Below are 24,012 nucleotides of genomic sequence, written 5' to 3' on the forward strand. Positions count from 1 at the left end.
CGCATTCATGCTGGACATGTGACCAGCTCTTCTTGTGTGGCCTGCATTAATCCCTCCCAACCCCCCGCCTCCCCCCACCCCTCCCTCCCTCCATAATCTAATAACTGTAATGATTCAGAATTCTAAATTCAATCAGCTTTAATCTATGGGATACACACCCTAAATAGGGAGAGGGAGATGGTCTCAGCTGGCGTGGTCGGGAAACTATTATGAAACAATATAGGTCCGTGGACTCAAACATTGAAAATAAATGTGATAAAAGAGCGCTTTTCGTGTCCTACCATGGCTGCCAACGTTGTGAACTTGTGATAGTTTATTCTGTGTGGGAAGAAAAATAATCACCTATAGTAATTTACACACGCACGCACGCACGCACACACACACACACACACACACACACACACACACACACACACACACACACACACACCGTCAACTGTCAACTTAGTCGAGCTGCACAATATTGAGATAATTGATTTACAGTATCCAATAACAAGGGAAGAACTGAGCGCTTTTAGATTGACCGTTGGTAAAGAACATACATCTGTTTTACATGACATGAAGCTACACAATGTTTGTCTCTGCGATAAAGGCTCAGTGATTTACATTCCCAACATCCTTGAACTCTTTAGACTGCAACACACAAATCTTCTCTACAAGGCTCTTTCCTGAAACCCTCACACCCTTCTAATGTCCACTATTGATCCTCTGTGAAGGCTGTGAATCTGTCTGTCAATGCAGGGAAATTTCCAACATGGAGACAGAGAGCTCCCACTCCTTTCTCAAGACACAGTCACCTTGTTGAATTTACATCTATTTGTCCAGTGTGAATTCATTGGTATAAAGTAACTAAGAACATTTACTTAAATACTAGGTATTTTTACGTTACTTGAGTATTTACTTTTACTTTTACTTCTACTCCACTACTGTACATCTATGATCCAAATATTGTACTTTTACTCCACTACAGTTAATTTGTAGATTTTTATTATTATTACAAAGCATACATTAACCACTTCAGCCCTATGTACATTTCGGCCATTTAATGCGACGCATTGTGAATTTGTATTTTCATAATATGTTTATGGTACTTTTGGTACTTTAAGTACATTTTGAATTGTACTAGTGCATACATTGCAGTATTGATGCCTTTACTTAAGTAAAACGATCAAGCACTTTCTCCACCACTGGAAATGTCCAACATGGAGGCGAAGAGAGCTCCCACTCCTCTCTCAAGACACAGTCACCTTGTTGAATTTACATATATTTGTCCAGTGTGCATTGCTTTAGGATTACAATGAATTACACAAGCTGCAGCGAAGTACCTTTCATGTACCATGAAGAATGGAGCTCTGCCACAGCCAGTGAAGACTTCCAGTCCCATCTGATTACTGCATCACTCATTCTGCCACCATCTATAGGAAGGAACAATATGAGACCACTGGTAACCATATGGCTCTTTGCAGTGACACATGTCAATATAGTAGATATCTCTAATGCATGCATGCTTGGCACACCACACATCAAATATAAGAATTTAATAAAGGAATGATTCATGTGTCTGTCACTGTCCTTTATATAGTGCCTTTATCCAAGGCGCTTTACATAGATTGTGCATTACATTCACAATGTAATGCACAATTGTAATGCAACGAGGGCGGTGGAAACCATGCAAGGCACCAACCAGCACATCAGGAGCAATTAGGGGTTCATTGTCTTGCTCAAGGACACTTCGACACTAACTCTGGGGGAGCCCAGGTTCGAACTGGCAACCTTGCGGTTACCATCCAGCCACCATGCAAGGCACCAACCTGCACATCGGGAGCAATTAGGGGTTCAGACTTCAGAGACTTGCTCAAGGACACTTCGACACTAACTCTGGCCTGGGGGAGCCCGGGATCAGTTCCCATCCAGCTGCTCTACCGGCCACTCTACCCCTGAGCCACTGCCGCCCACACTGGGTCCCAGGGAAATGTATCATTTCTCTTTTGGGTCATGGGCTAAAACGTTTGGGAACCACTCCTCACTTACAGGACCTGGCTGTAACGTTATTCCATGCCTTCTTGGCTGCCGCTTTGACAACTAGATTTCCCTAATTGGCATTAATTAAGGTCTATCTAGAATTAGTTTCATTGAAATAACAATACATACAAAAAACCTGCCAATTGAAAGACTACAGTATGTTAATCCTAGAATTCCATGTTACCTCTAATAAAAATCCTTACGTCAGCGGGGGGGATTGGAGATTATACCCAAGAGCTGCCTTGTCTTATCCCTGTATGAACCTTGAAAGGAAAGTTCAAACCCCCATTAATCTTAAATGCAGTATCTCTCTGTACTCCCTGAACTGTCATCCAAGTGATACAACCAAGGCTGCAACAAAGGACAAAAGTTAAAAATGTATGATGTAGGCCTAGTCTAAAACCTTTAGCCTCATCTAACCCATCCCAACAGTCTAAAGTCTTAGCCCAATCGAACACCTTCAGTGTTGTGTTCATGCACAGAAACAGATTGGTTATGACTTTGTATTTCAACTTTGCTTGGTAGATAGATATTTAATGTTTCCACATCGCACGACTAAGTCCCCAACAATGTACTTTGAAAAATACAATAGTTGTAGTTGTCCCTTCAAGTTCCACAGAGGATTGACCCTACTGATTTGGTTTACCCCATGACATTTCCTCTAGTTTTTTTCCTCCCTTGTCCAGAACCAGCACAAAGCCTCAGCCTCAGCCCGGGCTCTGGACCTGATCAACCCTAACACGGGCACCGATCTAGTCCTATGTGTGTGTGTATGGTTGTAATGCACGTAACTCGAGAACCGTTTGCCCCACCGACTTTATGAGCAAAGCACAAGTTGGCACCTCGACAGAGTGCATTTCTAGTTAAATGTATATGTTTTTGAGGGGCGTTAGGCCCCTCTAAATTAATCTATTAGTCTAGATTTCCGTCCTACACAAACATTAAATTCCCATTGACAACGAATGGAGAATTTTACGTCATAGTTATCTGATCAAATCGGCTTAGTGTCTATTTTTGTCCTACGTACACAAACATTAAATTCCCATTGACAATGATGGAGAATTGTACGTCATAGTGTTTCTTATGCCCCTCAGTTACTAAACCTTCTTTGAAATAAGTAAAAGGTCCTTGTTTTTGTGTTTGTGTTGAAGTTGAAAGATTTCACGTAAATTGCACGCTGCGTTCATGATTTGAGGCTTTTTGTTCAAAACGGGCCAATCCTGCAAACTTTGAAAGCCAATGTTAGCCAATTAGGATGGAATATGAAACATTGGACACACACACACACACACACACACACACACACACACGGAAGCACACCCACCCATGGTGTTTATTTCTCTTTGGCATCGTTACAATCTGTCACTTATTTTCCTATTGTAGTGTTGTTTGTCTTGTTGTTTTGCATTCATCACTCCTCTCTTCTCGTCCTGTTTCTCCCCTAGAGCTACGTGTTCTCACTTTAAAATAGTACAAAAAAAATATATATATATATATATATATATATATATATATATATATATATATATATATATATTAATATATATATATATTAATAATGATTAATTCATGAAAACATACTAAATATAAACATACAAGGCGTCTGTCCAACAGCGAAAACATGTTATTTCCTCCACAGATGCTTTTTTTTTTTTGTCTGTGTAAAGTGTTTTAGATTATTTTCACCTCCTGCACAAGGACATTAGTTTGAAGTCTTATTTCAATGACAGTGGAAATGAACAGCAGCCTACCCTGCTGAAACTGGGTAGACCCTCCCGGTTCACCTGTTTCTGCAAAATAGGGCGTAAGGTGGCTACAAAGATCAGGTGTCAACATTTTTTCACTGAGCCGCACTGACTTCCTTTCATTGACTTCCATTCAGTAGGCCTATTAAAAGATTTGCAGTGTCTTAAAATAGGTGATCTGACACACTAATGTAAACAAATGTGAAATCTAAAAGTAAGGCCTTTAAAGCTCTGTGTGTATAATATATGGCAGAAGCTACGAGTAGACAATATGGTAGGTTTACTGTGGACATCTGTTCCTTTCCATAATTACCGTATTCAATTATACAGTCACACCTGGGAGCTATACAGTACAATCACAGCCTCTTATAGACCTTGTCAGTGGATTTGCGTTGCTAGGGAACAGCTTGGGTCCAAGTTTAGTTCCTGCGATCAGCTAGGTCTACAGACATTCAAAACACTGTCAAAGGAAATAAACTTCTATCCATTGGAAAAGGGCCATTGTGGGTTAAACACCTTACTTGGCCAAAACTAGGTGCTAGTTTCTTGCCCATTCAAGGTGTCAACCTTCCACGCACATGCCATGGATAACCAGCTTGAGAAGAAGTACAAATTCAGTGTCATGAACTGTGTACTTTCATTGTGTATAGTGTGTTTCCTGTCTGCTCCATTTGTTGATACCTGTCTTGTCTCACCTACCCTGATTGCTAACTTGAGTCCACCTGTGTCATGTTAAGTTCTCAGCCAATCATGTGGTGTTTGTAGTTATGTTTCACCTGTGTGTAGTTACCGGTAGTCTATTTCAGCCTCACTGTGTTCAGTGTCCCTTGCCAGATTTAAATTATGTTACTGTGTATTCCTGATGTCTTCGTATATGTCCTGCTACACTTTATTGTGAGTTTTATGTTAATACATCTTTGCATCAGTTTGCCTGCCTGGTTCTGCTTCTGGGTCCTCACCTGACACACCATGACATTCAGAAGTGATAATTGTGAAGTTAAAGTGGTTAATTTTCTGTCTGACACCAGACAATGACATGCATGGATCAAATTTAATTCCCCATCTCTTTGGATGTTTTATTAGGCTACCTAGCTTGTATTAACGTCACTTTTGGGTGGAAACCTTGGGTGTTCAAAACAGTTTAGTTAATGATCGACACATTTGACCACTTTCACTTTAAATTTTTAAATGGCAAAATGTGAACTGGTAGATTTGCTACATACACACTACTTTTGTGTACCCTAGATACTGAGGTTTCTATCAGATGGAAATTAGTACCTTTGTATTACATAGAATGTTGGACATACTTGTTGTTACTTGCAGTCTGTGGAGTCCGATGCACCAACATTTCACTGCACATGTATGAGCATGTGACAAATCAAATGTTTGAATCTTGAATCTCACCTGTGTCACCACTACACATGATTTCTGTTTCAGCCTTCTACTGAATAAATGATAGAATAGGGCTGAGAGCACTTGGAGATAGGGAGATTATAGGGTGAGTCAAGACTCTATAGTGCACAACATTTTGCTGTGTAAAATAAATAATAATACAGTTTTGACGCACACACACACACACACACACACAGTCACACACACACACACACACACACACACACACACACAAGAGAGAGATCAGTGCCATTCGTGTAGAATTATTTGAGCATGAAATAGATCATAAATCGTTCAACTAGAAAGGGGCAGTGACTGATAACTCATTTGGGAACCTTTCGGTAGCATACCTATATATTTTGAGTTGTGGTCAAGCTCTTGAAATAGGACCACGCCACTCTTTAAAACGCGGCGGATCTTTCTGTGGCAGCAATGCAGCATGGGAATGTGTGCGAGGACCCCTTTCCAAAATGATAGGCTATTATGTTATTTTGAATGAAGCCTGCAGACAGTCCCAGAGAATAAACAACTCTAGTCTCTTCCTACAATTTGCGGAGAAAATGTGGCAGTGAGTATAGCGATATCGGCAGTGTGGTCAGAACTGTTCACAATCACAACCACCTCGGTAAACTACGCCTTGATTTCGCCTCATTGGACTGCAATCATTTAAATCAGTCACAGCTGTTGACATAGGCTATATGATCTTGAAAGTTGCCTGTGCGTTTTTCTTTCTTTCTTCCCGTTTAAAAGCTCAATAATCCGTCGCTTGCCTAAAAGCTGACGACGCGTTGTCATCTCGAAGAGCACAGTTCTTGTTGTCGGCATTAAGTGACTAAGTGACGCCTTCGTGAGACCGAGTATAAATGAGGCTCCATGTCCCTGAATGAATGCCTTGCATATAGCCCATATCGCAGGCAGCAGACGCTGTCCATGGTGCTGTCCACTCCACGGCACTGCATTCAGCCCCTCCCCTCCCCAGTAGACATCGCAGCGGCACACGTGATGCTCCTCCTGTCTCTGCTTCTGACAGTCGCTGGATAGACGCTCAACAGGGAAACACATCGCACCGTGTCTTCCTCTCAAACATACTGGATACTGGATGCCCCCTCCCGCTGTGCCGTACGTTGTTTTAAATTCACTTTACCGAGAAAACAGACGGAGACGGAATATTCAAAGGTAAATCGGCTCTTTTGAGGTTAACTTGGTGTCTTTGGATTTTAGTTGACTTTGTGGAAAGTGGACCCAGCCTCTTCTGTGATGTGATGCGGTGTGGTTCACTTGAAAGCAGTAGTCGTAGAGCTTAATTTGAGGGTTTCACGGACGATTTCAAATAGCAGGCTATGAAGTAGACCAAAATAAATGAACATTTCCATGGTTTCTAGAAGCGCAACCTTCGGTGTTTTGCATGCAGTCACGGTTCATTTCAATAGGCTACAATTAGTTTAAGGTCCGCAATAATCAACCCCAGAAAAGTGTGACATTAATCGACTATTGAATAGTTTACTGTTGAGTAAGATGCATGTGTATTGGGAAATGCGACAATTGTGATCTAATTTAAATGTGAAAATCATCCGTAATTGGCCAACCCTTTAACTTAAACATTTCATTTTTTTTGCATTTTGGTCAGGTTTGATTTGACATAAGATCTGTTCATTGTTGCTGAGAAGATTTTGAAAATAGATGCCCAATTGCACATACAAAATAATGTTGGCATGATATTATTCTAAAGAAGTCTTCTGATATTCATGATTGGCATTTGTAGGCTATTGTCTTTGTGGAGATCGTGGAAATCGTAGAGGATAGGCTACATGTCATAGCTGGTGCTTATCAGTAGGCTAGTGCTAGAAAACGTTCAGTTGATATTTGAAATAGCCTACATCCTATAAGACAGAACGTACGTAACTGGCTGATATCTGCCTATTAAATTAATCACATTCTGAAGGGAAAAGCAACCTTTTCCTGACATTCTGGCTGAAACATGTTGTGGAGAAAATGTAACGGATATTTCACAGTCTTGCTCTTGCACAGATGCACCGTGAAACAAAATAATTACACATTTTCTCTTTTTGGGAAGTACGAACTATAAAGGCCAATACGTAATGTCACGGAATGATGATAGCCTAATGTGTTTCACTATTTTCAGAAGTTGTTGAATGGTGGTTTGAGTGCATGAATAATATTCTCATAACAATGACAGCAGTATAAACGGAGGCTTCACATTTAGAGATCGAAAGAGGGCAGCCTACAATAAAATTAATTGTTTCGTTTTTTTTTCATAACCCATTAAATGTGCTAATATGTTTTGGGAAACATGGATGATTTTCCATTCATTTAAACTGAGGGCTATATATGCTTAACCACTTTATTCCTATACATCATCATAATTATGACAAATAGCTAAAACTGCAGGTCTACAAGCTCACAATACATAGCTGTGAGCTTCTGTTATCCGTTGTTTTCGCTATTTTCTAAATGTTGAATTTAGAAAATTGTTGGCCTTTTTTAAAACATTTTGACATTTTTGTAAAATAAATGTTTTGAAAATGTTCTCTTATAAAACAAAAACATGCCCAAATTAGGGAAGCCAGGTTGAAAGTAGTTAAGCATCTACGTCACTGTAACTAAAAGTAATTGCATTACACTGACGTAGCTCTGTGCTGTGTTAAAACCTTTGTAATCTGATATTATCTGATATAAATCTCTGCCATCGTGACTTGAGACCTGAGGCTAAGGTCATGACAAATGTGGGAAATTAAATTCACACATGCAATGTACAACAAAATATATATTATTGCATAATGTGTCTTTCCTTTGCAGGTAGCTTTGGATCGAGGACAGCCTATACAGACAGACTGCTTGTTTTGCTCTCCTTATCGCCCAGCGTTGCTCCATATGGCATATTTTCACATGGAGGATGTAGGGTGAAATGCCCCGAGCAAGGCTTCCACTCGCCCGCCAAGGACCGTTGGCATGAACATGAAGATTCAAACTGCCATTTCAACCGAGGAAAAACCGTGCACACACTAGCTGGCATCAGGAGGAGCCGTCCCGTAATTACATAAATTAGTCCAAGTGTGCCCAATGGATATTTCAATCCCTGTCACTTTGCTCTAAATAGCTATGGCAGGCAGGACCTTTAAACAGTTCAAACTATTTTGGCGCTGAGTGTGAGGTTTGGCCATTGGCCTGCATAGTGAGGTAATGATATTCACTCCAGGAGATTAGTGTTGGCCAAGCTTTCTGCTATGCAAACACATTATCCTATTTAGTCTTTTGTTGTACAATGCATCAGTTCATACCAAAATATCCATGTGGACAATCAATTATATGCCGATTAGTCTGTCAACCCAACACATATCTTGTCTGAGCATAACAATCCAACTAGTGCCCAGTATCCCTCTATTTGAATAGAACTCTTGGTCACACCATGGTTTTAGCAATGCGGCATGGTGCCCATGTCATATGGGCTGGCCTGCTCGTTTGTTGTTTGGTGGAGATTGGCGCTTGTCTAGAATTTACAGGTGCAGAGGGGCAGTGGGCTAGATTTCCAATGTGGAATGCATGTTGTGAAAGTGAAATGAGTTTCAATATGAAAACAAAGAGCTCTCATGGGTTGCTAGTTTACTTCGACGATGAGGGATTCTGCGACTTTTTAGAACTTCTCATACATAGTGGTAAACTCAGCCTTCGTTTCTCCATCTTCTGCGCTGAGCCTGCAACCGTCCTGAGTGACATTGCAGTCAATGACAGCCAATGGCACGCAGTTACAATAAGGAGAAACTTTAAAAATACAACCCTAATGGTGGACAATGAAGTGAAATGGATTGAGGTGAAGTCAAAAAGACGGGATATGACTGTCTTCAGCCATTTGTTTGTTGGTGGAATACCACCGGAATTACGATCCGTGGCATTGCGTCTTACATCGTCGGCGGTCAAGGACCAGGTGCCTTTCACTGGATGGATAACGGACATTAAGGTCAACAAAACGGAGTCAGTAATGGTCAACAGTGATGGGGTGATAAGCGACCTCTGTGGTACCGCCAACATGTGCTTAAATGGAGGAGTCTGCAGTATAATTAATGATGAACCAACATGCGACTGCTCCAGGACAGGCTTCCAAGGAAAGGACTGCAGTGAAGGTAAGACTCTGGATTCAGTTACTTTGAACCATAGCTCTTTACAGCCCATCCATAGCTTGTATCTCAAAAGTAACACATGCTGATTTTTTTTTTGTGAATTTCCCATGTAGCCAGCTTTCATAACCCTAAAATAATGCATCTCTTCTTTTGTTTGGCTAAAGACTACAGTATGTGCTTGTCTTAAATTGAAGGTTTGTGCTGTCTGTCATCACAGGTTACTGTGATGCCGTTGTTTATACTGTAATGAGTGAATCTCCTGCAAGGCCTCGTTAGCAAAACATACAGGTGTTTCATCCCCAAATGTGTCTTCCACTCATCTGGAACAGATCTCTGGGGATTGGTTGCCCTATGAAATTCCATATCAGATGGCTTGCTGCAAATGTAACAAACAGGAATAGTCCGTTCTCAGTTCCAAGTCAAGTGGAACAAGCTTCGGTTGTACTCAGTTATTGAACACATAAAGTAAAAGGCACCAATAAGATGCACATACTGTAGCCTAGTGTAAAGTAGGGACATAATTAATGAGTTGAGTCTTCTGCAATACATAAATGGCAAGTGGGAGGGGGGAAAATACCTGCATAATCATATCAAAATAGGCCATCAAATATTATATAGACTAAATGTATCATAATTGCATTGTCTTTAAAATTAGATGAATACTGATAGAGGGCCCAAAAGCTATTATATAACCATTAACTTAAAAGTAATGTGACTTAACTTAAAAATATTGGCCTAGTTAAACAGATTTTGTTATTATTCAGCTTTTACTGTGGTTTAATGTAAATTAACTTAAATTAAGAATGAATGAATATGTTATATGATGGTCCAGTATTTTTACATTTTTACAATAAATGTGTACTGTCAGCAAAGCATTTTTTAGCATTGATAGCAACAATAACATAGTCCAGAGACCATTTAAAAATGAAACTATAGCCTAATTGTTACACTTTCAGCATGAATGAACACTCATTTTGTTTGCGGACATAGACCTCCACCAATGGGAAGAAGTTTCAGGATGAAAATTAAAATGTAATTCTTACTAGCAATTGACATTTCACCGCTGTAAGAAACTGCAGTCACTCAATGTTTTAATAGTATTTTTGTAGTAGATAACTGTAGCACAATTAGAAATTTGCACCCAATGGCCATGAACAATAATGAAGTCTGTGTTGAATAGAGAAAACGTTGAATAGAGAAAAGAAGCGCTGCCTCTTGGTCCTTGCAGTTGTGAACTGAAAACAGGTGCTCGTTGGCGAGGGTTCAATCATGAAAAAATAAAAAGAGGTCCAAGGCACTCGGCTCCAGTCAAGTGTTGGAGAAGTGTTGGTAATGTCCTTTGCCATGCCGTTATAATAAAGGCTTTTTCCACTTGACTGGAGCAGAGTGCATTGGACCTCTTATTATTTTTTAATGAAGTCTGTGTGTTTGACTAGGGTTTGACGTGATTTCTGAATTCCTACAATGCCCATAATGCTTTAGTGCACTTCCCCTCCTTGTGGAGAAGGGGGAGGCTGCATGGAGGTGTGACTTTAGACGACTATAGTCCAAGGACTATTTAAAGAGGACGGGAAGCGAAGACCGTACAGTGGACTCCATGTTGCTCCCTGGAAGGAAAGAAACATGCACAGTTGAGACCAGGAAGTTGTACATGACAAATCATAGATATGGTACAAATGGCCCAGCAGATGGCGTGATGCCACTGAAAGGAGAGATGCTTGTACATATGTCACGTCCGACCAACATTAATGTCTGTGTGATGATCCATCCTGGGACTTTTAACTTGCTGTTAAAAACGTTAATATACAGTAAAAGGTCAAATGCAATGACGTGACATGATATACAAGCATCTCTCCTTTCAGTGGCATCACGCCATCTGCTGGGCCATTTGTGCCATATCTATATGATTTGTCATGTACAACTTCCTGGTCTCAACTGCGCATGTTTCTTTCCTTCCAGGGAGCAACATGGAGTCCACCGTACGGTCTTCGCTTCCCGTCCTCTTTAAATAGTCCTTGCTGTAATCCAGGAAGGAAGTCAAAGACCACATTGACATCATGAAAATAAGCTAAAAGGGGTGAAGTGGCCCTTTAAGGTCTTTTGGTGAATGTTTTCCTAGACATACAGTATAGACGAATTCAGAAACGGGTCTCATGGTCGCAGCTTACGTATTTCCTGTAGGTGGACTCGACGTAGCTGCGGGGTTTAAACCCTCACCAGGCGCACCACTTCTACTATAGTGAACGGCAGAGTGACTGATGTTAGTCTGCCTCAAACGTTACTCTTTTACCTGCTTTTTACTAACACTAACATTACAAAGATGCCCAGAACATCGGGATGAACCTGTGTAGTTTATGGCTGCTCCAACAGTAGCGGCAACATAAAAATTAAAAAAAACGGATTGTCAAAATATCCACCGCGGTGGCTGAGACCAGAGCCATTGAGTAATGATGAGATGAAGCAGTGAAAGGTCCTGAAAGATACATAACGTCAGTCTTACCCAATACCCAATCTTTCTGTTTTATGAACACAAGGCTGCCGTACTTTATACCTCATACTTTAAATGCTTAGTATGATGTACAAAGTACAGCAGCATTTTGTTCATAAAACAGAAAGATTGGGTATTGGCCATTGGGTAAGACTGACGTTATGTATCTTTCAGGACCTTTCACTGCTTCGTCTCAACCATTACTCCATTTTTTTATGTTGCCACTACTGTTGGAGCAGCCATAAACTACATCGCGATGTTCTGGGCATCTTTGTAATGTTAGTGTTAGTAAAAAGCAGGTAAAAGAGTAACGTTTGAGGCAGACTAACATCAGTCACTCTGCCGTTCACTATAGTAGAAGAGGTGCGCCTGGTGAGGGTTTAAACCCTGCATCTACGTCGAGTCCGCCTACAGGAAATACGTAAGGTGCGACCATGAGACCCGTTTCTGAATTCGTCTATAGGCCTACTGGCTTGTTTTGGGACTTCCATGAGATACAGGATGTTTATCTCAGGACAGCTCTGATACTTGAAAATGCCAAGCTAAGATTAGCCCTCTTGCATGCATTTTTAAATACCTTAAATATCTCATTGGATTAGACTGAAATATGAGTTTAATGCATAACTACCAAGTCTTATTTTAGGCACTTTACTTGCTGGGCCTATAATTAATTAACAATGATGTGCCTGAACTAAATTATAGAAAAGGTTTGACACCATGGGGGTTTTTCTTTATTCCTTTTATTCCCTTCATTTGGTGAGCGTCTTTTGTATAAAAATAATTTAGTCAAACGTTCATAAAGTATAATGGATGCAAAGTGTGCATTCCAGTGTCACCTAGTGGAATTCACACGACAGACTGAAGACATGGTTTGATGTCATTAGGTTGAAAGGTACTGCACTGTTGGCTCATCATACATGACATTCATGGCTATCACTGGCAGTAAATGTTGTTGAACTTTAGCAATCAAATTACCTCATTGTGGTGCCATCAGTTCTGAGCCATTAAAACGAACCCCCACTCCCAAAGTGACCTTTTCTGTATTTCCTAAGGTCCATATTTGAGTTTTACATTCTGCTTTTGCACAGATAAGTGCTGTGTCTACCGTGTCTAGTCTAACGTCTCACTACTGTGTAAGAGACTGCAGTGAATGCCCTCAAGCAGAAGGTAAAGGCTCAAATTCTCTAGAAATCATAACACATATTTAACTTTCATGCAGTACAATTACTTGAGATTACATGAGATGCCACTGCTGCTGCTGATACCTACTCAGGAACAGGCCATTGAATCCATGAACATTGTTTAGTTGTTACAGACAAAATAAATTATGAGGTGTTCGATTTGGGGCGCTATAATACGTATTGAAAGTATATGACTTGATTCATACTTATAATTATGATCATTACTTCTAGTTGTGTGTGATGTTGCGTGGTATCGCTGATCTATAAGCTCATGTTGTGAGCTTATGTTATTTTCAGTGTGCAACACTGACATGCAGTGAAGAATTAATTGGCCTTATGTCTCAGCCCCACTGTGTCCTATTTGTCCTAGAGTGGTGAGGTGACACTTAGTCCATCCGGACATATCAAACAATTCAGCCTCCGGGATCCAGGTTTTCCCATTCTTTGTCATTCAGTCCATTGCTGCCAAGCAGCTCTATTTATCCATGTTATTATTGTGACTGTATAAATTGGTCAAAATCAGAAACATCATCATCTCCATCCATACAAAAACAGCCCCAGCTAACTTCACAATAATAGTTTCGAAATCAATTTTAAAGGTCAGCTCGGATATCATTTACCTGAAATGAGCAGTGTTATTGTCCTCTGAAAATATAAGGTTGCTATGACTAAGTGGTAATGTAGAAATATATATTTCTCCACTTAGTGTCTAAGGCTTGGCACTGAGCCAATTTAGAACATCAACAATCACGATTTAAGCATGACATTGGCAGTGACAGCAACCTACAGCATACCTTCATAACTTCAGAATAGCAAGTTACTTATACATAATGCATTTTTTTGTATTGATTTTGATTACATTTCCTTATTGGACAGTAATGCAGAAAATCTGATATTCCGCATGCATGCACATAATTCACACGAACACTCCTACCTTTTTTCACAAAAAAAGAAACGCATACAAACTAATATAAATAAAAACTAAGCCATGATGACTAAATATCCTGTCGACAAACAACAAATAAAAACTAAACTAAAATGTTAGGAAGGGACTAGTGGACAAGAGAGTCCACTAGTCATTTTTCACTTGGTTGAATGCTGAAAATAGCTGATCTACAAGCTCACAACGCGTCAGCTTTAGTCGACTAATATCTCATATTTAATCGGCAGTAACACTAAAACATTCCAGGTGACTAAAATGCGACTAAAACTAAATGAAAACTATTCAAGAGACTATATGACTAAAACTAAAATAGAAATTTGCTGCCACAAACAACGCTGCCACCATGTCAATCCCAGCCCATCCGTTAATATTCTCATGCTGCCTCCCACATGGTGGCTTCAAATGCTTCTCTAGACTAACCTTTCATGTCAAGGACCCCCAACTTGATATATGTACTATTTGGTGATGGACCCCTATCTGAAGGCTTTTCAAAAACATAAAAAAGCAAACAAATCAAATGCATTAAATTCAATAGTTTCTATAATGAGTTGACCTTCTCCGTTGCCTTGGACAGAGCATAAATTATAGTTTCCCTGACACCATGCATTTGTGTTTGTCTGTTTGTTTGTTTATTTATTTATTATCTGAATTAATTAATTAATTAATTAATCTATTCATCATGAGTATAAGGAGGTACGTACAACATGGTACATTGTCTTTCTTTTCTTACTCTCACAATCAAGAGAGGCCATTATTCAAACTCCAATCCTGTGCACTATCTGCATCAAATAACTTTATTGACATTTTGGACCTTGCATATAACGTCCCCTAGCTGGGAGGTACGTATACGGACATGGGAGAGAAAGAATTAATGGAATGTAAGGAGACCACCTCTAACCACAATGGTGCTAGTTGTATTGTATTAACATACTCCACCATACAGATTCGTTAAAATAATGTTCTATTCATTCAAATAAGTTCTGAAGCTACTGTATTAGCTCAAAAACATTCAACGTTTAGGCGTGTTGCATGTAGATGGGCTCCTTTAGGTCTATTATTACAGTACACAGAGGAGTTAAGATGGCAGTTATACAGCTTGGAGGTATGTGAGGACGCTAGTAGCTGCATCAAAAGGGAGAGATGCAAGCCATACTATATCACAGCACACTCGAGCAAAGCAATATTTTGATTCAAGTTAGTTGTTAAGTGTTTCTGATGTGTCAGCTTGCTTTTCTGGGTTGTTGGTTGGCTAAAAATATCTTCCAGACTCCAGACAAGCTAAGTTTAGGTCTGTTGAACCGGGAAGGCTTTCTGTGACAATGGGTGCTTTATACTGTTTGGAGTTGCACAAAAGAGTTTGCATTGACACGTCATCTTCTTGGGCTAGATTTATCTGATAATCAGACATTGCAGTATGTTGTTGGTTCTCAACCTTTTTGTGTCACAGACCATCTCAAACTACACTGTAAAATTCAGTTATTGCACACGTTAAGCTTGCATGTGTCAGAACCTCAGTTGACAATATTGTGTGTACGGTGTTAGATGTGTGATATATTTTTAAGGATCTTAGTATCTACAGAAAGGATGCGTCCACCGTCCACAGGCTGTTGAGAGCCACGTTTCATGTATTGTGACATCCATTAACTGTTGTCATAATATGAACATATCTTGAACTTTCCCGGAGAAAGTTTATGTGGCAGGAGCAAGTCCCCTGTGTGCTGTAGGGATCGAGTGCAGAGCCAGTGTGAACAGTCTGTCTCATTGTGGCCAGTGCCACACACACATACCTGTGCACTCACTACAAACACACTTCCTCGCTCTCTCTCTTCCCCGAAAGTTTACTGAAATATCAACAAAGACATTTATTTATTCAGATTTTCATTTCTTTGAGCCCATTAGGAAAAGCATCTGGCGAACCCCGCAAATTATTTGGTGACCCCCTCAGGGGGGGTCGTGACCCTCAGGTTGAGAACCACTGCAAGTAGACCACATGAACAGAGAGATCCAGGTCTGTCTTATGCACTGTACACAGTCTTGTTTGCCCTCATACTATCCTTATACATCATCTTTATATAACTCGATGGTTCCCTATGCTACTGTACTGTATATTACAGTAGTGTGTCAGCGATGTTTTTTTTTTGCATCTGGGTTGCATTAATTACCCATTCCCTGACACTGTTTCTTTCCCCACAATTTCAGTGTCTGTTTGAGCACATTGATGGTGTCGTTAAGTCAGCATTAAATTAAAAGAACAGGGGACGGTGGGGAGTGCGCAGGCAATCTGTGCCAGCTTGTTATTGGCTGCAAAGAGGACATGCAAGTTCATTGGTTTATTATCAAAGGATCCTTAAATGTGGAAAAGTAATTACACTGTAGGGCATTTTACCACCACTGGAGAGCATATTTTTATAATATATAATGCTCAATAACTTCTATTTTTTGATTATGTGGTTGCCTCACTTTGCTGTGAAATAATTTAGATTTTGCCACTCACATTAAAATAATTAATATTTGAATATACCTCTTCTGATTTGTTACGGTTCTTACATTTGTAGTCTACTTTTTCTTTACATTTGTGCAGTTAAATTTAAACTGAGGAGTTTACTGTGCACAACTGGTTTTGGAAAACAGTACTGGAAAAACATCCCAGTATTGCTTTCACATAATTGTCAATGTCAAATGTAATTAGAAAATGAATACATTTTAGAACTAGAAAAGTGTGCACAGGCCGGGTTGCCTATACCCAGGGCCCACAAACTGTGGTCATAGCCACTTGAATTGAGAACAGAAAAATATAATCCATACATGTTGATCACATGACCCCAGAAATAAGTAGCAAAGAGTAGCAAAAGTGTGTTTTGAAGAAAACACACTATGGCAGTAATCTGGCACAAACAAAGGCTTATAAATTGTGTAATGATCCAAGGAATTCAGGGAAGAGTTCAAGAGTTATTTGCAAAAATGTGTTGTGTTGTTGGGCTGTTGTAGTGTCATCATCAGGAGATTTGAAGATGTGGGAGAGAGTTTCTCCCTTCACTTAGTGGGAATGTGCATGCAAAGTTTGCCTGGAATCAGGCCTTGCATTCATGGTGTGTGGCATTTTGTGCAAAACAGCCACCGGCGTCCAGAAAGGTTGGAAGCCAATCATAGTCAGATTCGTCTTGATCACATGACTGCAGAGATAATGTATACCGATTTGCGTGAGGTTTGGACAAAATCTGTAGGACTAGTAACAATAAATGTGTTTGGGAAAAATCTGCCTCCTGGTGGCGCTATAAAAAGCCATATTCCTCCAGGGAGTATGTGGACACTTTTCACACCGATCGGTCCAATGGTGCCGAAGATTAGCTGTAGCCTGCCCTACACAGACGGATGGACAAAAACACACATGCGCACGCACGCACACACACACACATGCACGCATGCACGCACACAGTATTATGGCTAGTCTATCGCAGCAATGCCGTAAAAATAAAGTATATATTGAGGAATAACAAAAGACAGAAAGTTTGATATTATGAAAAGACCTTTCGATGCCTTTGGAAGTGCTGTATGTGAGGGACTTTTGATACATAATAAAATGTGTGTCACATTCATCAGTAATGAAGGTCCATTTATATCACATTTTCTATTGCATTTTGCCAGTTTGAGTTGCACTTCTGTCACACATTCTTACTGTCATCTAATGTACATTGCAGTGGATTATGGCTCTCCCTCTGCTCTTCTGTTTGGCAAGCTTTCAAATCATTTTCCATGAACATTTTACAATGCGTTAGCTCTGGTCCATAGCCTTCTACTGCTTCGATTCTTCCCTGCAGTGAGGCTATGGGACTATCAGTTTTAAATCTCAAATCGAAATCAGACCAGCCTCTCCTCTTTTGTGGAAATCGAACGTTTGACCTACTCACCAATACAAAGATGGGTTGTGTCAATAGAAAGACTACTTTCCTTAGTGGATGCACTCTGAGCCCCCCACCACACGTGTAAACAGTACTTTTTGGCCAGAAAGGGATTTTTTTTCACCAGAGGAAAAATATTCTCTATGAGGCAGTTCTCTGGGCAATATCGGTAGAGGGCGCAGCGGAGTAACTAAAAGTATTTTTTTCCCGGTGGAAACAAAATCCCTTTTTGGCCAAAAAGTACCATTTATACGTGTGGTAGGGGGGCTCAGAGTGCGTCCACTAAGGAAAGTAGTCTTTCTATTGACACAACCCATCTTTGTATTGGTGAGTAGGTCAAACGTTCGTGAGATTTCCACAAAAGAGGAGAGGCTGGTCTGATTTCGATTTGAGATTTAAAACTGATAGTCCCATAGCCTTACTGCAGGGCAGAATCGAAGCAGTAGAAGGCTATGGACCAGAGCTAACAATGCGTATACTATCATATAAAACCTTTAGGGTACACATAGTCCCAAAGTAATTGCACATCAGGTTCTGGGTTAGCGTATAAAATAATAAAACTGGACCCACACTTCTGGATTTAAATGTCCAGCATTTCCACAGCAACATGTACACATTCTGCTACATTTCAGAATAGAGAAATACATGATGCAAACTGGAGAAGAACCATGTGCGCTGAGTGGAGAAAATTAACTACTTAAGACTTATATATACTTACACAGCTAGGACAGACGGACAGGGGTGAACCTCCATGTGGCCTAGCGGAGACGATTATCTTCTGTGAGTTATTGCTTAGTTGCCTAGGCTCCAATGTAGGCAGTGGAACTTACCTATGTTACGTACACGAGTAATTGGGGTGGGAATAAGTCTCTCCCTCTTCCAAACATGACTGTATCTATTCTGAGGATTATGACACAATGTGTAATAAGCTACCTCAGGGGTAGGCTACTGTAAAAGAAGAAGAAAAAGCGAAACGAAAGCGAATTATTTAAAATCGAGCATTTGTACCGTTTTGAGACTAATGAGACACGTTTAGGACAGGCAAAGAATTCTAGACATTCGCCCTCGGTCAAACATCACAATCATTATAGTGTTTTTTGTAACGTTGCTCATTATTTCAGCACATTGTCATGAATATGAATACATCGTAAAAAAAAGTGTAATTGAGTTGAATGAACTGATTGTTGAATGTTACTGTGCAGGCTATACAGAAGATAGTCTTGGGGAGTCGAGTTCTATAGCTGTCAATACTGTACAGTGTACGTTGTGTCATTCCCTTTTTTTATTTCTGCTTATAGGTCAATGTACAGAGACAGGAAACCAAGATGTGAGAGGAGAGACAGTTGAGACAAAAAGAAAGGGGTTGGATTTAAACCTAGCGCTCACAAGGAGCATAATGCCACTGTCGGGTGGATAACAGTAACTTTTTCAGAAAATGCGTTTTCCAATGGATCCAATTTGTTTGTTTAGTCATAAAATAGACTTTAAAATCGATTCAACATTTATATAACCCATTAGTAAGTAAGTAAGTACATTTTATTTATATAGGGCTCTTCCAGCGCTATTGGGAGAGCATTCCAGAGTTTGGCTGCTACAGCCTGAAAGCTTTGTCACCTTTTGTCTTTAGTTTGGTGGAGGATGGGTCTAACAGACCCTGTTCTGCAGACCTGAGGGCTCTACTGGGCACATAACGTGGCACCAGGTCAATTAAGTAACCCGGGGCCTGACCATGCATGGCTCTAAAAGTGAGCACCAGAACCTTAAACTGGACCCTGAACTTCACCGGGAGCCAGTGCAAGGAGGCCCAAACTGGCGTGAAGAGACGCATGCATGAATGATAATGAGTTCCAGTTCTGTGTATGAGACTATGGATCTGAGCTTGGCGATGTTTTTGAGGTGGAAAAGGCATTTCCGGGTAACTGAATTCATGTGAGTATCGAGGTGCATTGACTGATCAAAGTAGATGCCAAGGTTTCTGAGGGTAGGACACACGTTGGGTTTGAGTGGCTCAATACAGTCTATCACCTTGGGAACAATGTTTTCGGGGGCTACAATGAGTACTTCTGTTTTTTCATTATTCAACTGCAGGAAGTTATCTGCCATCCAGGCCTCTCATTGAGAGAAATACATTTATTTAAAATAATTACTGGCTGAACCCTGTCGTGATATTTCTGTGATATGGACTGGAGAAATTATCTTTTGAGATCATTGATGTTTAATTAAAGTATGTTGCAATGACGGCAAACAATTACTATTTAGTATTTCATAATGAATCAATAGGAAACATCACATTCAATCATTAAAATGATTATGATTGTATTATGTTTTTTTTTTAAAGATTGATATAAATGGATTGTATAGTAAGCGGCATAGGGTAATAGTCATATGGAATAAACATCTGATTCCATGAACCAGGGGATAAGTGGGTGATGTCAGGACTTCAGCGCTCTATTCAAGCTAAACAATGCCCCTGCACAAAATGGACAATATTGTATCCCTCTGGAAAGTCCAGGGATATCTGTCTGTCTGTCTGTGTTGTACACTGTATGTCTAGTATGTGTTGCTGAGGACCCAAGTGAGTGCAGTGTGAAGTCAATTGGATGAGCAGTTGGATGACTAGTCTATCCATATAAATTCCAGGAATCTGTGTCTGTCTGTCTCTCTGTGACTCTGTCTATCTGTCTATCGCATATCTGGAAGAAACAGACGCTCCTAACAGCCACACACGGAATGGGCACTGGTTAATATAAAAACACGAGCTGTCTAGGATAAAACAAAAATCCAATAAATACATCTCGCTTTCTTACTCCCCAGTGACACAAAGAAACATTGCCAAGGTTACGGGACCCAGGATGAGCAGTGCTTCAGCAGAGCTAACAAAAGCCCATCGCTCCATAGTACATGAAATCAGCGATTCCCAATATGCGGGCTTTGAGGATATTGCAAGTGGGCCTCCAAATAAAACATTTAGATAATATAACATTATTGAAAAGAATAATGGTATTTCTTCAACACCTTGACATTTTAGTTTTCATTGTGATAGCAATACTGTTCATAAAGTATACTACGTTAGTTCCATTGATCGAAGCATGAGCAAAATTGATTGATTGATCATTAAATAAACCACCCATGATCCGACCACTGGACTCGGCTGCCCTGTCCAGTGGTCAGCTACACTGACTAGACCACACCATCCTGAAAACAGTGAGATCTGATGTCCCCCACACGTCACACTGAAACCCTCAGCCTCCTCATCATCCCCCAGCCTCCACATCATCCTGCTTGCTAATCTGAAAGAAGAGCCATTTACTGTACCCTCCCATTCCATACCTTTACAGTATGTTGGAAAGGAGAGCAGCTGCTCAAGCTTAATGGATGATAATTGAATGTTTACTGTGTTGACTACTATATATTCTGTGGTTGTTTGTGCAGTTGTTTAATGTTTACCAGTGCCAGTCTATAGTGCTGGTTGGAGACTTGGAGAGTAAGGCTGCACGATTAGCAGCGTTCATACTATGGGTTTTTATCTCCCATTGGCTTAGAGGCAGCCAATCATGACTAGTTCATCAACATTGAATGTACAGCCAGGAGCACCTGACCGGATCAGGCGATTTAGGAACACAGACCAGACCGAGGTTATGCTGGTAGTACACTAAGCTCATAGCAAAACTCAGATATTTCTGATCCTCTATACGTTTACCTGATGCAAAGTAAACATAAATCAACACAATCACATACCACTTAAAAAAATAATAATTTACCTTTTCATTAAATCATTTAAAAGCTTTTACTTTGATCAGATGAAGGGATTACTGGATTTGCCACCAGACCTGTCAATCTACCTTCAACCAACAAATTCCATCTCTCTCTCTCTCTCTCTCTCTCTCTCTCTCTCACACGCATGCGCACACACACACACACACACACACGCACGCACGCACGAGACAATTACATAAATGCACTGCTCTGTGCTTGATAAGAACTCTTCTCATTACATGGATGCACTGCTCAGTTCCATATTTTATCATCATCCAAATGGAATCATGTTATGATGTGTTAGATATACAGCTAAACACAACAGCTTGCATGGCTAAAAGTAGGACAACGTTAAATAATACTACTGTATTTTGTTTGGCTTTTAATACATCTTTTAATGAATCATATATTCATGAAGCTCAGTTTACATTGGCTGATGAAACAAATGCTGATATATAGGCTTTTTGCACTCTATAGCTTGTGCACAGAATACATAGGCTACCATGTCCCTCATTAAATTCCACAACAGTAATAAAACTGTTGTGGAGTTTAATGAAGTGCATGGTAGCCTATGCTTCACAAGCTTTCTAGATTGGAAGTAGAACGACAAAGATGACTCACCTTTCCGTGTGTCATGGTGACACCAATTAAGGACTCAGTGAGCAAGTTAACACCACAGTAATTGATGTGCCTCTGATTTTTGCAACAACATGGTTATTGTCCATGATTTTGACCTGAACCTTTACCTGAAGGTTCTTCAACCCAAACCCTAATCAGGTCTTTAGTACCCACAAAGTGGGTGGGTGACTATCCCTTCTTGAGTTATTTTGCTAACAGACAAACTGACACATTATTGCAGATCTACAGTACAAGTTATTTTTTTGTGAAGAGATTTGAGGTAGAGTTCAAGGTGTCCATGTCAATGAAGTATACTAGTATTATGATTATGTATTTTCTCCCCTCATGTTCTGCACTGCTCTTAATGGCAGTACCAACACTTTTCATACTATATGATTTAGACTTGCTGACAGGCCCACATATTCAGCCTGCTTGATCTGGGAAGCATTGGTGCTCACATTAAGTCTTTGAACAGTATACACATACACAATCAAAGCTCATGGGAGTGAGCACTGATTTGCCTCAGATCTGGGGCTTTTGGCAGCGATATCTCAAAACGGTATGTGAGTGGAAGATTGTGTTGTCTGAACTCGGCATTACACACAGCGCAATCCTAGGCTGAATGCTAATTTAGCATTCATTCAGAGTTAAATTCACACAGAATTGTGTGAACATACAGTGTCCCAGCCATTGCTGAAGCCATTCTGGCAGCTGGTGGCAACCAACAGCAGATCAAGCATATTGGTTTCTGTTCACTTTATTTTAGTTCTAGGTTTGGTTTCTTATAGGTGTAGTAGTTGTAGGTTACTGAACTGTAAGAGAATTGCAAATCATAGCTCTCCGGACATAATTCTTGAAAAACTATATCAACAGTGCAGTGACTATTCGGGGCGTGGTATGGCTTGTGTGAAGTCGGTCGAATAAATGGTTCTCGAAATATGCATAGGACAGACAGACGCTTGCAGATCTTCCTGGAAATATAGATGGATTTTAATGAGTCAAGTAACAATTGGCTGAACTTATTTTTAAGCATAGTCACACTGAAAGCTTGTCCTGTATAATGTATAACGTTGGCCTCTTGCCCAGTCACAGAGAAGTGTGTGAATAGTTTCTGGTTTCTTGCTACCTTGCTGTTACCTCTGATGATTCAGCTGAGCTCAGCTCTTTTTCCCCCAGCACTCATTTCACTGTTAGCTCCGTCTTGACATCTGACTGACTAGAGAGACTAATATAATTATCATTTACCAAGTTGATTACCATTCTAAATTAAAATGATTTTCTGAAAATGGCTCATTTCCATGAAACGTTTTGAAAATCATTTCACAATTACTTCCCCATGCGTTGACAAGCTCAAAGGATTGATCTTGATGATGATTATGTAGATGATATCATTTTCATTCCTAGTAGCTGGCGAATAATAAAAACTGGAATTGTCATGTGCATTAAAACTACCTTTTCATATCTTCACATACCTGCTATTTCCACTGAATGCCAGAATAGGGAGATTGCATGTGGATAATTTGACTGGTGCCTGTATGCCATTGTATGCCATTGTTTGAACATTATACTATACCATGTGGATCTCTGAAAGTGTCATTCTGTCTGGAAGCTACAGCTTCACTCAGACAAAAGCAGATTAATTGTATGTTGCTGTCTCTGTCTCGGAGTCCAAAGACTGATATCGGGATCAAAAGATTAGTGGGATTTTCCCAGAGGATTTTTGCCTTGTTTAAATACAACCGGTCTTGACTGTCAAAGGGTGTTTGTGAAATTCTTTGACACTAAAACTGTCTGAAAGCGATTCATGTTTGAGAACAAATAACCAGCCAGAT

At 40.1% G+C, this 24,012-nt stretch overlaps 1 protein-coding gene across 18 annotated transcripts in view; it reads left to right on the top strand.

Annotated features, from left to right (window-relative positions):
* Nucleotides 1–8,586: 8,586 nt before the first annotated feature.
* The window catches only part of LOC308328710 (neurexin-1a), a gene marked incomplete at its 5' end in the record, with an annotated part of 423,001 nt that continues 407,575 nt past the window's right edge, over nt 8,587–24,012 (top strand). For 15 of the 18 annotated variants that reach the window (XM_080782795.1, XM_080782782.1, XM_080782798.1 and 12 more), the window contains one exon: nt 8,587–9,298. In XM_080782795.1, the coding sequence (XP_080638921.1) occupies nt 8,587–9,298 (712 nt within the window). Of the gene's footprint in view, nt 9,368–24,012 lie in introns of all 18 variants that reach the window. The other 3 variants (XM_080782790.1, XM_080782779.1, XM_080782794.1) reach the window with 1 other exon arrangement.

Source organism: Protomyctophum bolini, assembly GCF_963924005.1.
Source record: "Protomyctophum bolini genome assembly, chromosome: 14".
In the NCBI taxonomy this organism is placed as follows: domain Eukaryota; kingdom Metazoa; phylum Chordata; class Actinopteri; order Myctophiformes; family Myctophidae; genus Protomyctophum; species Protomyctophum bolini.